The 15,672-nt window shown below is 43.7% G+C and overlaps 1 protein-coding gene across 6 annotated transcripts in view; it reads left to right on the top strand.

Moving 5' to 3' along the window:
- Positions 1-15,672, top strand: part of NEK1 (NIMA related kinase 1) — a 157,039-nt gene that overhangs the window by 46,779 nt on the left and 94,588 nt on the right. For all 6 annotated transcript variants that reach the window (XM_084625385.1, XM_084625384.1, XM_084625386.1 and 3 more), the window contains exons 11-15: positions 4,151-4,308; positions 6,749-6,808; positions 7,055-7,114; positions 7,245-7,280; positions 7,382-7,456. In XM_084625385.1, coding sequence (XP_084481511.1) covers positions 4,151-4,308; positions 6,749-6,808; positions 7,055-7,114; positions 7,245-7,280; positions 7,382-7,456 — 389 coding nt within the window. The remainder of the gene's footprint in view (positions 1-4,150; positions 4,309-6,748; positions 6,809-7,054; positions 7,115-7,244; positions 7,281-7,381; positions 7,457-15,672) is intronic.

Here is a 15,672-nt window from a genome sequence, read left to right as displayed (position 1 = left end):
CCCCCATTACCTTGTCCCACTATGGGCACTCACTGTTGTGCAGAAAACAGGATGGTTCTCAGCACACACAAGGGGAGCACAAACAGCACTAGGTCCCAGGAGGCGGTGTCCAGCTGCAGTGTCAGCAGGGCTGAGCAGTTCCCTCCTTTAGCGGGGCAGCTCTGTGCTCACAGATATGGGGTGAGAGGGCAGTGGTCTAGGACCCCATGTGCCCCTCCTTTCCTCCGGTTGGAGGGTAATGTCCCCCTCAAACTACGCCCATGGGTGTCCTCAGCCCCCGACTCCCTAGCATAGCTTTCCTTTGTTTCCCTGTCACTTTTTGCAGAGAAGCAAAGAAATCTGCAGGGGGACATTGTTTTCTGTGTGCATGCAGTGGTGCAGAATTTCCCCGGGAGTAAAGAGGTCTTGGATTCATTTTCTGGTCCCATCCTTGGTGCAGTGTGCAAAAAAGCTTTCTTGGCAGTCTTTCCTGGATCTCAGTCTGATTTGTGACGAGCAATGATTCCTAAATCAGTGAGTACAAGAAAGATATGTTTACATCCATGAATGGGAAGCAATCATTGCAAAACTTGCACATCCAAATTTACAGGGTGAGGCTGTTTGGGAAAACGTTAGAGAAATTAGAAGCTGGAGATGCAGAGAAGTTTAAACTTCAGTTTTGAATCCAGCATAGAAATTTGTTGTTCACTATCAACAGTTAGGGTATTTAAGATAGGACTGTTTGCTTAGCAGAGAGAAAAAATCTGGAGCAGAAGCTCTCAAGGAAGACCTAAATAGATTCCCCACCCACAACTAACAATCCTCAAAATGAGCATGCTCAGACAAAATGAACACTTGTGTATGAGAGTTTACAGTTGCTGTATAAAACTTTTTAAATCTACGCTCTGCTCCCAGAGTCTTAAATGCATAGTAGCAATTACAGCAAGGTTCAGGTCCTAAATTCTGTTTATACCCATTTATGTACATCACCACAAATTGTGCCCTGTCCAGAGAAACAGATCTACTCATAACTTGCTAGCTGATGGAAAGGATTTAAAATTGTAGGTTTTTCAAAATCAAAAGTATTTCAGCACAGAAAATTCTTTACCCATAGGTCAAAATACAGCTTCGGCCGTAATTTTTTGCACCATGGTAAAGATTTGCATAGATCCAGAATGTCTTCATGTCAGTCATTTCCTGGTAGTGGTCATCTAGAGCCAGTTGTCTCCAGCAACTAGTTTGCTGGTGTTGCATTGGTATCCTCCCGCAATTAAATGTCACACTATATGCTTCCTAGAAATTACTTCTGAGTACATGGAACAGCTTATTGGATGCAATGCAATATTAGGTGTCATTTGCAGATCATATCTAAATGTCCTGTTGTGGGCAGGTTAGTTCAAGCAATATGTTGATAACCAGGTCAACTTTTACTCTAGACCTTGCGTGCTCTCTTTCAGAAGCAAGCCTTGCAGGATGGGACTGTACTTGGAACACAGCATAACCTAAGGGTTATGGTCCCTCACCTTAGGAAAAGGAAAACATCCAGATCTCTGAACTTCACACTTTGTGCAGCACAATCTTCCAAAATCTCAAAATACACATCCTTTTAGTTCACTTTTACAATTCTGTCAGTCCTGTGCTGCAAGAAAACAAGGATGGCCACACAGGATCACACCAGTAGTGCACTGAATTCACTGTTGTCACTGATATTACCAGCTGCTTCAGAGGAAGGTGCAAGAAACACATTAGCGACAATTATGGAGCAGTGTGTCACAGTGGAAGTTTGTTTCTGCATCTTGTTAGTTAGAAGCTGGCTTACGCTCTGAATTATGAATATTTGTATCCCTCCCAAAACCAGTGAGTAAGTGGAGGTCAGAGTTCCTCTGAGGCAATGAAAATTATGTGCCAGACAAAGAAGAATCTGCTGCCTTTCAAGGCAGTCCACATAAAGGAAGAGGTTAAATCATCCTTCACAGGCACAGAAGGCCAGCTTTTTGTACTTGATAGACAGCCAAGGAACCTCTGCTGCATCTGCAGAAAGATAAGTTACTTCTTGAAGCAGAGACTCCTTCATTTGCACCTGGACCACCTATGATTAACAGCCTGGGCTTTAAAAGTGAAGTGTAGTTCAGCAGGGACTCTGTTCTCATTAATATACTTTGGTAATGAGACAGAACTCAACCAGGAAATTTCATTCATTGAGCTAGTCTAATTTTATTTTTCATTTGAAGGGAAACAGTCTATGCCCCAAAGCGCTTACTATCTGTTAAGTCTGTACAGTGCTCAACACTGTGGCCCTGGCCTGTAATTATTACTACTTCTACTAATTAATTAAAATTAAAGTTCTGGTGATCTTCGCTACACTAGTTGCTCCAGTATGGCTGATTAGAGTCATACATCCAATCACCCTAAAAAACCAAATACCCAGCCCAGTGGCTTTTTATACAGGTACATTGGATTCTGTATCTGAGTATCATCAGATGTCAAAATTCATCAGACTAGCCAGATTAGGAAAGCCAGGTGTAGATTTATCTAGTCACCATTATCTCCAAAAGACAGGGTTTGGAATTAGTTTCTTTATCTATGTATTAACACTGTAGTTGTCATGATGATAAGGTTGTTGTTTTTCTAGCTCCAGAAACCTTTCTGCACAAGGTAAGTTTTTCTTTACATAATTCTTGAGAAATAGTTCTTCCATTATTTGGTTCCAGTCTTACCTACTCCTTTGGGAAGGTTACACAATTGTCATTCCTGCAGCTCTAAAGATATCTCAAGTAAACACACACCATTTGTATCCTGTTCATGCTGTTCCATCCAAAATACCAGTGGCTTAAGCTTTCAAAGTTGCTGTAGGCAAGATGTTAAAATACTGCACTAGTTGGCATATCAGGTAGCTGGGTGACCATTCATAGAGGGAATTAAGGCCCTTCCACGTGCTTCTAATAGTATTGTGGCTAGAGAGTCATCCAAGGAAGACTTGCAAAGTAGGTGGCTGCTTCTCTGTCAAGTTATCACTTGGTAGTAAGGCTACTGAGTTCCTAAGTTAATTCCTTAAATTATGAGACTTTTGCTTTATATGGGAAAACTTCTATCTCTCCTTATTTTTCTAATGTAATAATTACAATTTTGCTTTTTCCTTCCCTCCCAACTTCTATGAATCACATCTGCTACTTGACATTTGTTACAATTTGAGGGGAGAAGCTGTAAACCAGAATGAGAATTTTCGTACTTGATGATTTTCATTCTGTTAGTAGTCTCTCTCCTTGTTTTAGACCACCCTAATAATCTGATAAATGACAGGAATACAATGATAGGAATTCCATAGATGAGAAGCATTACCCATTTGTTATGAATGTGGAGAGAAACTGCAGGAAAAAAAAATTTTTCTGCTCGAAATGTCCTGTAGTCAAAGTTTCTAAACTTGGTAGAGTTTAAGGGGCACTTTTGAGTCTGAAGAGATCTAGACAAGATCATCTCTTTTTTTTTTTTCCTGCCAAACGCATAGCCAACACAGCCCTCTCAAACTATGTGTTTGGCAGGAAAAAGAGATATGTGGACTTCTTCAGACTCAACTCTGTTTTTTTTTTTTAATGACTTTTATACAGTGTTTCAATAAATGTTGAAAGAAATTATATCTCAACCAAAGCATATTTTGACTGATGGCAAAATAGTACATGTTCTAAAATATATTCTAGTATTGGTACTGCATGCAAGCCCAACTGCTGTAGATAGCAGTGTAAGTGATTATCCTATGGGCTTCATACAGTTGCATCTAGTTTATTCAAACAACTTAAATTACTGGATGAGGAGAGGAAGACTTCCAGAAAACTACTGGAGTACATTTGTGTCCTAGTCTGGGGGTCTTGGGTATTTGAAATTTCTCTTGCTCTGCTTCTGTGGGGAGAGGAGATGATTTTCACTTTTTGGAGGGGAAGTATCTCAACTGGGAAGAAGATGCCATTTTGGTAGTTGTCTAATAAAAGTGGGAAAGGCTTGGAGAGAAGTTGTGCCCCTTTCTCAAATGAATACTCTGAATCTAGTCTGAGACTTTTTTGTCTTGATAACCGGTCAGGTAACTTGAGACAGAGCAATGCAACAATATCCAAAGAAGACTAGCTATGTAAGTTTAACTATGAGACAAACCATTCATATTTCTTCCTTTCTTGTTTAGTAAAACGACCAGCTCAAGGACAAATCTGTGCTTCAGCTGTGCCAGCTCAGAAAATTACCAAACCTGCTGCAAAATATGGAGTGCCTTTAATGATCAAGAAATCTGGCGATGCATCTAAAAAATTTCATGAGAAGAAGCCATTAGCTAAGTTTAGACAGGTGAGGGCACAGGAGTGATAATAAGGAAGGTATATATTTCCAGAAGTTTTGTTTTCATTAACTAATTTGATTTACCTTACTTAAACTACTTAAAATACTAGTCCACTAATATCCTATTATTGTTGCTTTTCATTTACATCTGTTGTATTGACATACATCTACACAGGAAATAGTTGCATTTAGGTAAACCAATTATATGCCTTGTTTTGTTTTATTTTTCTTATTTTGTAAGAAGATATTGCTGAGCTGGGAGACTACTATCAGTCTGGTTTGGAATGCTACTTAAGTTGGCTGCAGTTTGAATGGCTTCAGTAACCTCATTTTGTGGCAGTCAGTTTTAGGAATACAGTAATTTTACAACTGAAGTTTGCAGAACCCCTGGAACTATTTTTAATAGTCACTATTCAGAGTATTCTCTGTGACTATTTCTTCATCTGTAAAATGCGGATAATGATACTGATCTCCTTTTGTAAGGCCTTTTGAGATCCATTGATGGAAAAGCACTATATAAGACCTTGGTGGTATTAGATATTTTTTTTTGTTAATCTATTCGATGTTCAGATCTATTTTTTTCTATTAGTAAGTGTACTTGTTCCATATTCAGCACCTTCAAACTTAAATATACAGTGTGATCAGTAGATGATAATGGCCATACCGGGTCAGACCAAAGGTCCATCTAGCCCAGTATCCTGTCTTCTGACAGTGGCCCATGCCAGGTGCCCCAGAGGGAATGAACAAAACATCGAGTGAGCCATTTCCTGTCGCTCATTCCCAGCTTCTGGCAAACAGATGGCACATCTAAGTGAATTGTCTGTTAATATGCAATACATGCTCCATAATGTACTGGACTCTTCAGAGAAAGCAGAAGTTGAACTAGACTGAGGAGGACGGTACCTCTAAATGAGTAGATCCTCTTCTAAAGCAACTGCATTTCTATGGAGGGGTGTAACAAAATCCTGGCAAAACAAAATTAGGTAGCTAGTTATGCTGTCCTTTCAATGGATTATTCTTTAAAAGATTCCGTGTGTTTCGAAGCAGGTACCACTGGACTCTGGTGGACAAAACCAAATTCTGTATTTAAAATTTTAATGGAATTTGTGATCTTAATAATGGATTTTAAAAGTAGAGGGAGCATGAAAATGTGTTTGGAGAAGAAAACTGGCAATAGGATGTGGAATGGGGCCAGACTGGTACAGATACATCTGACAAAGCCATGCTGTTTGGTCTTCACGTTGTCCTTGAAGGTGGACATTTATAAGTGCTGTTAAATAACCTTATACCAAGACTCAATCTATTCAAGTTTCACTTTAAAATAAAACCACTACACTGTGTATACAAAAGTGAAGAAATTCAAAACAGTGGTGCCTGCAGGAAGTGTAATTCTACCATATTGTCCCTGCTTCTTTCAGTGATTGACTGTGACCTTGTATAAGGTGACAGGCAAAGTATATGTTTTAAATATCTGCCTGACTGAACAGAGGGAGCTAAGGGAACAAGATTATACCACAAAACTATGGCCCTTTTCCAACAAACAGAAGAGTACATGTCTCTAAATACAATAGAATCTGAGTTACGAAGATCTCAGGAATTGAGGTTGTTGGTAATTCTGAAATGTTTGTAACTCTGAAGAAAACATTATGGTTTTTCTTTCAAAAGTTTGCAACTGAACATTGACTTCATACAGCTTTGAAACTGTACTATGCAGAAGAAGAATGCTGCTTTTAACCATCTTAATTTAAATGAAACAAGCACAGAAACAGTTTCCTTACCTTGTCAAATCTTTTTTTAAAACTCTTTATTTTTTAATAGTTTAACACAGTACCGTACTGTGTTTGTGTTTGCTTTTTTTTGTCTCGGCTTCTGCCTGATTGTGTACTTCCGGTTTCAAAGCAGTTTGTGGTTGACCGGTCAGTCTGTAACTCTGTTGTTTGTCACTCTGAGGTTTTACTGAACGTAAATACCAGTTAGCAGTGTTATTACATAAGAATAAAGTATTCACTATAGTTTGAACAAACTCTGTAGTTGGAAATTTCAAGGCCAACTTGTTTTCCCAGTGAGCACTGTGATTGGCATCTCCAGGGACCTTCAACTTGTTAAGAAGGGCATAGAGGATCAGTGTGCATTGATATTCTCAGAGAAGGGTAATTAATAGGAAAGATTAAAATTGAGCTTTCAAAAGTATTTTCTCATTTGTTTTGACTAGATAGAACCCATGGTCAAGAGCAAATGAAGAATTACAACAGAACTTACCTTAGATCTTAACAGTATCTTTTTTTTTTTTCAGGCAGACTTCTGAATAATAAATGAAGCTGTATTGTAAAATAGTGTTACATTTTAAATTACTGCTCTCTCACTTCCTGACTTCACTTTCCTATTATTTTGGGATCTAGAAAGTACCATGCACTGAGCTATCTAATTTGTAGTTTTACCTTTTATCTAGGCCCATCCAACTCCAATGAAGAAAATGAATCCAGGAGAAGAAAGGAGGAAAATGTTTGAGGTATAAAGACACCCATCTACCTGTTTTCAAGCTACATCAAAACCAAAACCAGAATAAAACGATTTTTAAAATGCAAAATAAAACCTCCAAACCTTTCCTCCTTATTTCTTTCCTCCAAAGACCCTTTAACTTCTTAATTTTTACCTTTCTGGGCGTGCCTCTGCCATTGGAGTACTAACTACCATGATCTAAATTTGCTAAAAGTAGTGTTTATTAATAAATTCTAAATATATACTTATTTTTCAGGAAGCTGCAAAAAAGAGAAGATTTGAATTACTTGAGAAAGAAAAACGACAAAGAGACCAGGTAGACCTAATACTTTGGCTTTTTTTTCTATTTACAATGATGCTTTAAGTAATAAAATCTTCCCTTGTGTAGTTCGTCATAAAGTACCTCAGAATATATAGTTTAATATTCCCACTGTTCAAACTTTCAGAAGGCTGAGCAGATGAGAAGACTGGAAAAGGAAAGGGTAAAATACGTTTGAATTTTATTTTCAACATTGAAATTGAATTTTTAATAGAAAATTGAATCCTTGAACTTCTATTTCCTTTTATTTTTTGTCTTCTCCAGATGGAACGGATAAACAGAGCCAGGGAACAAGGCTGGAGAAATGTGCTTAGTTCAGGTGGAAGTGGTGAAGTTAAGGTTGGCAGCAGATGCTGAAATATATAGCACAATCTTTTTTCTCCCTTTTATTTATCTTCCATGGCACGTTCTTTTCTCCAGAACAGAAAGATGCCTATCTACATGTGGAGCTACCCCCAGTACTAATCTATGAACCGTCTTAGAGATACTGATTAATGGCCCCCTTCATGTACCCAACTTCTTGGTGTTTGAGTACACTTCTCTGATTTCTAACATGTTCCATCAAATTTTTTCATCTTCCTTCATTCTGCCAATAATTTCATCCTTCATACACCACATTTGTTTCCTTCCTTCTCCCATTCCTCCCTCTTGTCCTTTTTCTATACTGAACCTGTGCGTGGAACAACCTTCTTCTCCTCATTCAAATGCCTCACAATTTTCTGTCTAGGTATTTTTATGGCCCCCAACAATGTAGCATCTGAGCTCCTCCCCTATGAGAGATTTTGTGTTGTTCCTTTCTGCTTTTCGAGTCCATAGAAAAAATAGCTTGCCTAATTTATCAGTAGCAAGTGTTTGTGTGAATAACTTGCTGAGAGAAAGTTGCGGTTGAAGAGAAGTTTTGCATTAATTCTGAAAGAGGTAAGGTCTGTTGTATTAATTTAGATGGAATATAAGGAATTAAAGATGCTAAATAAATTCAGTTACTGTTTAACATTGAACAGAGTTTGGGGTTTGGTATGCAGAGGCTGTAGCTTGCTTCCTATTATGGCAAATACAGTATTAAAAATTCTTTTAACTTTTTATTAAAGATATAGAAAAGAGAGAAAAAGTAAAGCATTTGAAATGTCAAGTATTTAGTAGGCCTTTTATTTTAATTTTTTGATACTGGAGTTTTAGAAGTTTTGTTTGGGGGGTTTTGGTATAAAAGAGAAGAAGTTGGTTGAGATGAACTGGAGCTGCTGTTGTTGCTGTGGTTAAAATAAAACAAAATCAGACATTAGGTGATGATTAGGAGCTGGTAGAGTGGCCACGTTGTTGGGATTTTTTTATTTTTTTTTTAGGTTTTAGGAAATGATGGAGGAGGCAGCCATGATGCTTGCGTTAGCACCTGGTATTTTATTTATTTATTTTACTTTTTTTAAAAAGAGGTGATGGTGGAATAGCTCATTTCCTCATTATTTTGTCAATTAATTAGGGTAAGTTTTTGATGCACTAATTTTAGTTGATTAATTTTTGGAAAGTTCTTCACTCTTGCAAGAGTGACTTATGTAGGCTAGATCTGGAGAAAGTTCTGTTTTTGAATGCTTGTGGGCTCTCCTACTGAGTGATAGTTACCTGAGAACATTATTGTTGTGGGAAGTCAGACACATACTGTGACTGTGTGTCTCAGTGCATAGATCAAAGTAGTGGAGAGGTGTTCATGGTAACTTATATTGCTAAACAAATGAAGGGATGTATTTTCTACTAGTTATAGCTTGTTCAGGACACGAAGGCTTCACTACTAGATATGAGACACATGTGGATCGCAGTGATCAGGTTTTATGTGTTTTGCTTTTTACAGAACAAGAATGTGAGGAAACTGCACGGGCACATCTGTGTCCCACATGACTGTTTACTCACTCTACGCAAACATACAAGGCCTAGCTATATAGATGCTGGTACTCTCATTGCTGATCTCTTTCCAACCTAAAAAACCTAAAAAAGGGTGAGCACCGCTAGAGGGCTTACAAACTATTTAAAGAAATACTGTTGTTTTCCTTTACACTACATATTCCTCCCCCCTTAAATGTAAAAGGACATAAAGTTACAAATCAAATATCCTTAAAATACTGTTAAATATACAGACATGCTACAAAATATGTCTGAGAGGTGGTCTACAACCTCTCGTGGACATTACATCAGTGTCTGGACTTGGTGGTGTAACTGAATCGGAAACATCTTCCTGCTTTGTCACCTGTAGTAGAAACAGGGACATGAGCCTCACTGGTAGCATCACAAGTCACGGTCTACAGTTGTATTGTAGGCTTGGTGCTTGCAATCAGCATCACTGGTGTAGGACATCCTGAAAGCTGGTTGACGTGTTTGGTGGCACTTCTATCCAATAAGACAGTCTGTGATGTAATCACTCTGGGTTTCAGTGAATTATCTGAGTAGTCTCTTCATAAGACACTTTTCCACATGAAAACCTTGCATCTGGGTGTGCACAATTTGGCTTTTGATCATTGTTTCTTAAGAACCTCTCTCTGTAGATTGAGTTTAATGAGTCCAGATGAAACCTCAGATGATATTCTACAATGCTGGTATCTGATTTGTAGTAGCATGCATTTCCTTTCTAGAAGCCAAGAGAAGATTTGCAGTTGTATGTTGTAAACTGGTACAGTATTATCCAGAGCCATCGCATGTATCACTTGCTTGAGTATTTGGATAAACCAAAAATGTGAATTGAAGTAATCCCTTTACATGTGCTAATTGTGAGGTACTTCTTTCACTGTCTTCAGTTTCCATTTGTTGTAGGTAGGGTTGGGGCAATGTCTTACCACCAGCTAGGGATGCAAATGTATGGGTAGTTTGAAGTAATCACAGCTACTGACTATCCTGTTTTTCTTCATTACTGGCACTACAGAGGTGCTCCATTAACTCCTTACTCTTGGATAAAATTCTAGAGAGCTATAAGTGCTGTAGTTCTGCTTCTACTTTTGGCTGTATCACAAAAGGTACTGGCTGTGCTTTGAAAAATTTAGAAATTACTCCCTTTTAAAAGCTTTGTTTTTGTTTTCTTATGTTTTAAAGTTCTGAAACCATCCTGAAGGATATCAGCTGCCTTCTCCAAAAGTTCAGCTGATTTTTGATTTGTGCTGGAGTCTGGTTGGTTGAACATGCAAGAATGTTATGCTTTGCTAGTCTAGCTAAATCTCAGCCATTCTCTGCCAAATAGTACATGATCCCCTCTTTATATCATTGAGGTTCACATAAGTTACAGTAGCTTTTCTTTAATAACAGCCAAGGCTGGCCTTTGGAGTGGGCTGTATGGGCCCCTGCCCAGGGCAGCCTGCCCAAGGGGGTGCTGTGCGCAGGGTTTGGATTCCCACCTGACCTGCTGCCAAGAGGCCAGCTGGACTGACGGAGGCAGCAGGGTAGGCAGGCAAGCAGCAGTGTGAGGGAGGGGGAAAGAGACCCGAGCTGCAGGGAGCAGTTGGACGACCAGCCGTCAGAGCTAGGTGACTCCTCGGAAGTAGCAGTGCCCCTCCTCCGCCCTGCTCCACGTGTGCAACTGCTGCTGTTCCTGTCTTCCCACCCCCCTGTTCCTCCCTGGAGTTGTCCCGGGCCACTGCAGACTGGGAGCGTCCTCCTGTCTGCTCTGCGGGGGGAGGTGCGGCTGATGGCGGGGTCTCCCCCTCCATCCCACCCGTGTACCCAATTTCCTCTAAATTGGGATGACAGGACAGGGGGAATCTGTGTGTGCTGCTGCCTCTCTAGGCCTGGAGCTGCTGGCAGATGGTTGTCTGAACGTGTGTGCCTGAGTGAGTGAGTGCGCTTTCTCTTTAAGAAATCACTCATGGTCAGGAGCCTGAAATACACACTTCCCCTCAACACAGGCACACACACATTCCCCTCAACACCTTCCCCCCAATACACACACCAGGGCTCCCTGCATCCAAGTCACTTCCCCACCTGGGCTGTGCTGAGGCATCAGGAGCTGCTGCTTTCCTGCCCTCCCCTTACACAGCCTGCAGGGAAAGTGACCTGGATGCAGGAAGCCCTGACATTGCTCCTTGCTCCTCCTCCCCCTCACAGCCCCCTAGGCCCCCGTGGGGCAGAGGAGCAGCAGTCCAATGGGGGAGTGAGCAGCAATGCCAGCTGCTTTGTGCATCCAGGTCAGTTTCCCCATGTGGATGCAGGAGGAGGATGCAAGGTTAGGGGCAAAGGGGGCACAGTGCAGGGGTTAGGGGCACAAGAGGGGGGCAGGTGTTGGGATGCGTGAGGTGAAGGGGGCATGCACAGTGCAGGGCTTAGGGGCAGGGGTTGGGGTGAGGAGGCGTGCACAGGTTAGGGGCTTAGGAGGGAGGTGCAGGGGGTAGGAGGGTAGGAATTGGGGCACAAGAGGAGTGCGCAGGGGTTGGGGTGAAGGGGGCACAGTGCAGGGGTTGGATGCACAGGAGGGGGCAGAGGTTGGGAGTGAAGGGGGTCTAGGGATTAGGGATGGAAGAGGTGGAGGAGGCATTTGGGGCGAAGGGGGCACAGTGCAGGGATTAGGTGGGAAGGGAGGGTGAGGAGCCCATGGGGGGGCCACGGGCAATGGGGGCAGGGGTGTCACCCTCACAGGGACCAGGGGCACCAAAATGCAAGTTTGCCCAGGGTGCCATTTTCCCTAAGGCCGGCCCTGATAACAGCCAGTTGAGCAGGATTTCCACTGTGTATGGCTTTTACTAGCACTGAGGTTTTCTGCAACTTCAGTTGTTTAAGTAGTCTGTGATAATGCTGTGAAATTGCAGAAACTGCAAATCTCTGACCAATCTTCATTTTAAGTCTTTCTCCATCCACTTGTAATTAAATCCAAATAACACTTTTTGGTTTTTGCGTACTGCAAATATACATCCTACTCATGATTTGTGGACACCCCAGCACTGCAATTTGGAATATTTTCACTAGCAGTGTACAGCAGAAGTTGCACATGTGCTCTTCATGCTCTTGTGCTCCCTCCCCCCTCTGCAACATAAAGAACATGGTGACCCACTTAGTTCCTTCAGACCACCTTAAGTAGAACAGTTGAAACAACCCTAATGTCACTTGGTTACTTTATTCTGGTCTGTACTGGAAAGTAGGTCGACATAGCTATGATGCCCAGGGGTATGAAATTCACACTTCTGAGTGCTGAAGCTATGCTAACCTGTCCGTTCCCTTCCCCTTCCACCCCCCCCAAAAATAGATGCAACTAGGTTGATGGAAGAATTACCCCCAAAAGGAGAAAAAAAATTAAAAAGGCTCCTGAGGCAATCCTGGTAATTATAGGCTAGTAAGCCTAACTTTAGGACCCAGCAAATTGTTGAAGCTATAATAGAGAATAAAATTTTCAGGCACATAGATAAACATGATGTTTGGAAAGAGTCAGCATGACTTTTGTAAACAGAAATTACGTCTTATTAATCTGTTAGAATTCTTTGAGGACGTCAATAAGCATTTGGACAAGGTTGATCCAGTGGATATAGTGTGCATGGATTTTTAGAAAGCCTTTGACAAGGTCCCTCACCAAAGGCTCTTAAGCAAACTAAGCAATCATAGGATAACGGTTACTTGTTGAAAGCTAAGAAACAAAGGGTAGGAATAAATGATCAGTTTTCACAATGGGAAGAGGTAACTAACAAGGTCCCTATGGCAGGGACCCTATCAGCCCGAACTGGTGCAGCAGGTGTTAACTGTTCTGTCTTGTCCGAGGAGACCACACCCCATCGACTCTGCTGGGTATGCTCCAGCTGGAAGCAGGATATAAAAGCCAGCAGAGCAGCTCAGTTTGGGCTGAGCACCCCGGGGTGATGGCCCAGCTCACCAGTGTTACTGACTCTGGCGCTAGGCCACACTGCTCCAAGAGCAAGGGACGTATTATTGACTTGGGCCACTAGGAAGCACTTTCCCGAGACCAGGGGCTGTGTTATTGACTCCAACCATGAGGCTGCACTGCCCTGATTGCGAGGGTCATCTGACTAAGGCCACAAGGCCACGCAGCCCCGAGACTGAGGGGAACCCTACAGATGCAACCGCGGGGCTGTAGGGTGACGGGTGTATCAGCCCTGCGACAACTGGTCGAGAATGCGAGCAGCGATCGGGACCTGCTACAAGGACCCAAACCAGACCAATGGAAGCCAAGCAACGTCTGAAATGGCTATTAGAAAACCAGTAGCAGAAGGCTGCGCAGCAGCAGCAGACACAGCTGCTTCAGCAGCTCACCTCCCAGCAACAGTTTCTGATGGCGCAGGAACAGCAGCACCAGCTCATGCGGGAGTTAGCCACCCAACAACAGGCGCAGCAGGAACGTCTAGTCCCATGAATGGCATGGCTGTTGTGGACCTCCCCAAACCCTTTCCCTAGCGCGGCAGGAGCAGACTGGGCAGTCTGATGGAAATACCGATATGCCAGACAAAGATGGGGCCCAGTGACGATCCAGAAGTGTTCCTCATGACACTGCCACCCAGTGGCTACCCAAGCACTGGACCCCTACCTGACTGGCCCAGCACAGACTGCATACAGGAACCTCAAGCTGCAGGAGGCATTAGAATACTTAAGGGTCAAGGCAGCCATCCTGGACCAAACAGACGTCAACGCCGAAACATACCACCAGCGACTCCGCTGTGAGCGGTACCCACCACGGGTCAGACCCAGAGTGGTGGCACAGCGACTCCATGTTGGCAGTGGCTGGAACCGGAACATTGGACTGGGCTCCAAGTGGCCGAAGCTGTGGCCCGGAACAGTTTATCCAGATCTTGCCTGCTGGGGGTGGAAGTAGTGGGTGCAACAGCGTCACCCGACGACCCTCGCTGGCAGAAGACTACATGGCTGCTGAGGGATCGGAGTGATTGGCCCATAAACGGGGGAGCCCCGGAGATCAAGACTGACCGGCAGGCTGGGGACCCCGCAAGACTGAAGCGGGGAATCCTCACCTTTATTCCAGGTCGCCGGTGCCGACAAGGATGCTCAGCACAAGGGACCCAATTGGGGCAACCCCTGCCTGGGAAGAGAGGACCCACCAGGTGGACGGAGCACACCCCAGGCCACTCTACCTACAGGGAGGAATCGTGTCCGATATTGCAAGTGTGGACAAGGGGGGCATTTCTGTAGAGAATGCCCTACATGGATTGTAACTAAAAGCATGAATGGGTAGTCGGTCATGGTGCCTGGAAGAGGGACCCAGGTAAGATCTTGATTTGTTCGGGTGAACGGGTTGCTAACAACGGCCCTGGTTGATTCAGGGTGCAGCCAAAAGCTCATTCGGACCAGCCTGGTGAAGATCACAGGCTCGGCCAGAGCACCCATACATCTTCAGGACATCCACAGAGATGTGAGACCATACCCGACCACCCAGGGAGTGACTTGAGGCCGTTCATCAGGAAGGCCTATGCTTGGTTGGGGTGGCCCCAAAGCTAGCCTACCTGGTGATCTTAAGGCGTGAATGGCAGGGCTTCACTGAGCTCCTGCATGGGTGGAGGGTACACCCTTCAGGAGTTAGCGGGGCATGCCCCACATGGGGGGCATTGTTGGGCCTGGACAACCCCAAAGAAGGACCCTCGGGGAACCTTGGGACACCAGAGACCAACCTCCCCCCACCTGAAGCCCCACACAGGGAAGGGGAAGGGTGGCTAGACATTGACAGGGACCTCCTAGAAGAACAAAGGGAAGACCCAACCCTCAACCAGTCCTGGGAACAAGCGACAGGCCCTACCCAGGAGGAGGGCTAACTCCAGTGCTTTCCCCAAGGATCCCAGTTTGAGATCCACCACAGTCTTCTCTACTGGCTGGTCCAAGACCTGCAGACAAAGGAAGTCCTGTGCCAACTGCTGGTCCCACGGTTGTTCTAGCGAGACTTGCTGCGCCTGGCCCATTCTGTGCCTTGGGCTGGGCATCTGGGGAAGGAGAAAATGCTTCAGAGGGTGGCCCGAAGATTTTTATGGCCTGGTATACACCAAGAAGTGCGGGACTACTGCCCTGAGTGCCAAAAGGCTGGCCCAAAGGTACCGAGGGCCACCATGGTGCCCTTACCTGTGGTCAGAATCCCTTCAACCATATCGGCCTAGACTTGGTAGGGTCTGTGGAAAAGAGCAGCACAGGTATATTCTTGTCGTAGTGACTACGCAAAGCGGTACCCCGAGGCTGTCCCTTTGCGGTGCACCACAGCTCCCGCTATTGCTAATGAATTCATGCAGTTCTTCACCAGAGTTGAGCTACCACATGAGATACTAACAGGCTGGGGAACTAATGTAACATCAAGGTTGATGGCTACCCCGCCTGCTAAATATCTATGCCCTCAAAACCTCAGTCTGCCACCCCCAGATGGGTGGGTTAGGGGAGCGATTTAACGGGACCCTGAAATCAATGCTGAGGAAGTTCATGGAGGATTATCCGCGGCCCTGGGATAAGTTGCTGCAAGCACTACTCTTTACCGTACGAGAGGTCCCACAGGTGTCCACTGGTTTTTCCCCCTTTGAACTTCTCTATGGAAGACAGCCCTGGGGAATCCTGGATCTACTGAGGGAGATCTGGGAGGAACAGGAAACCCAGGTCAGAGG

The sequence above is a fragment of the Lepidochelys olivacea genome, assembly GCF_965140295.1.
Source record: "Lepidochelys olivacea isolate rLepOli2 genome assembly, chromosome: 4".
Lineage (NCBI taxonomy): Eukaryota > Metazoa > Chordata > Testudines > Cheloniidae > Lepidochelys > Lepidochelys olivacea.
This window is presented reverse-complemented; position numbering and strand designations above follow the sequence as displayed.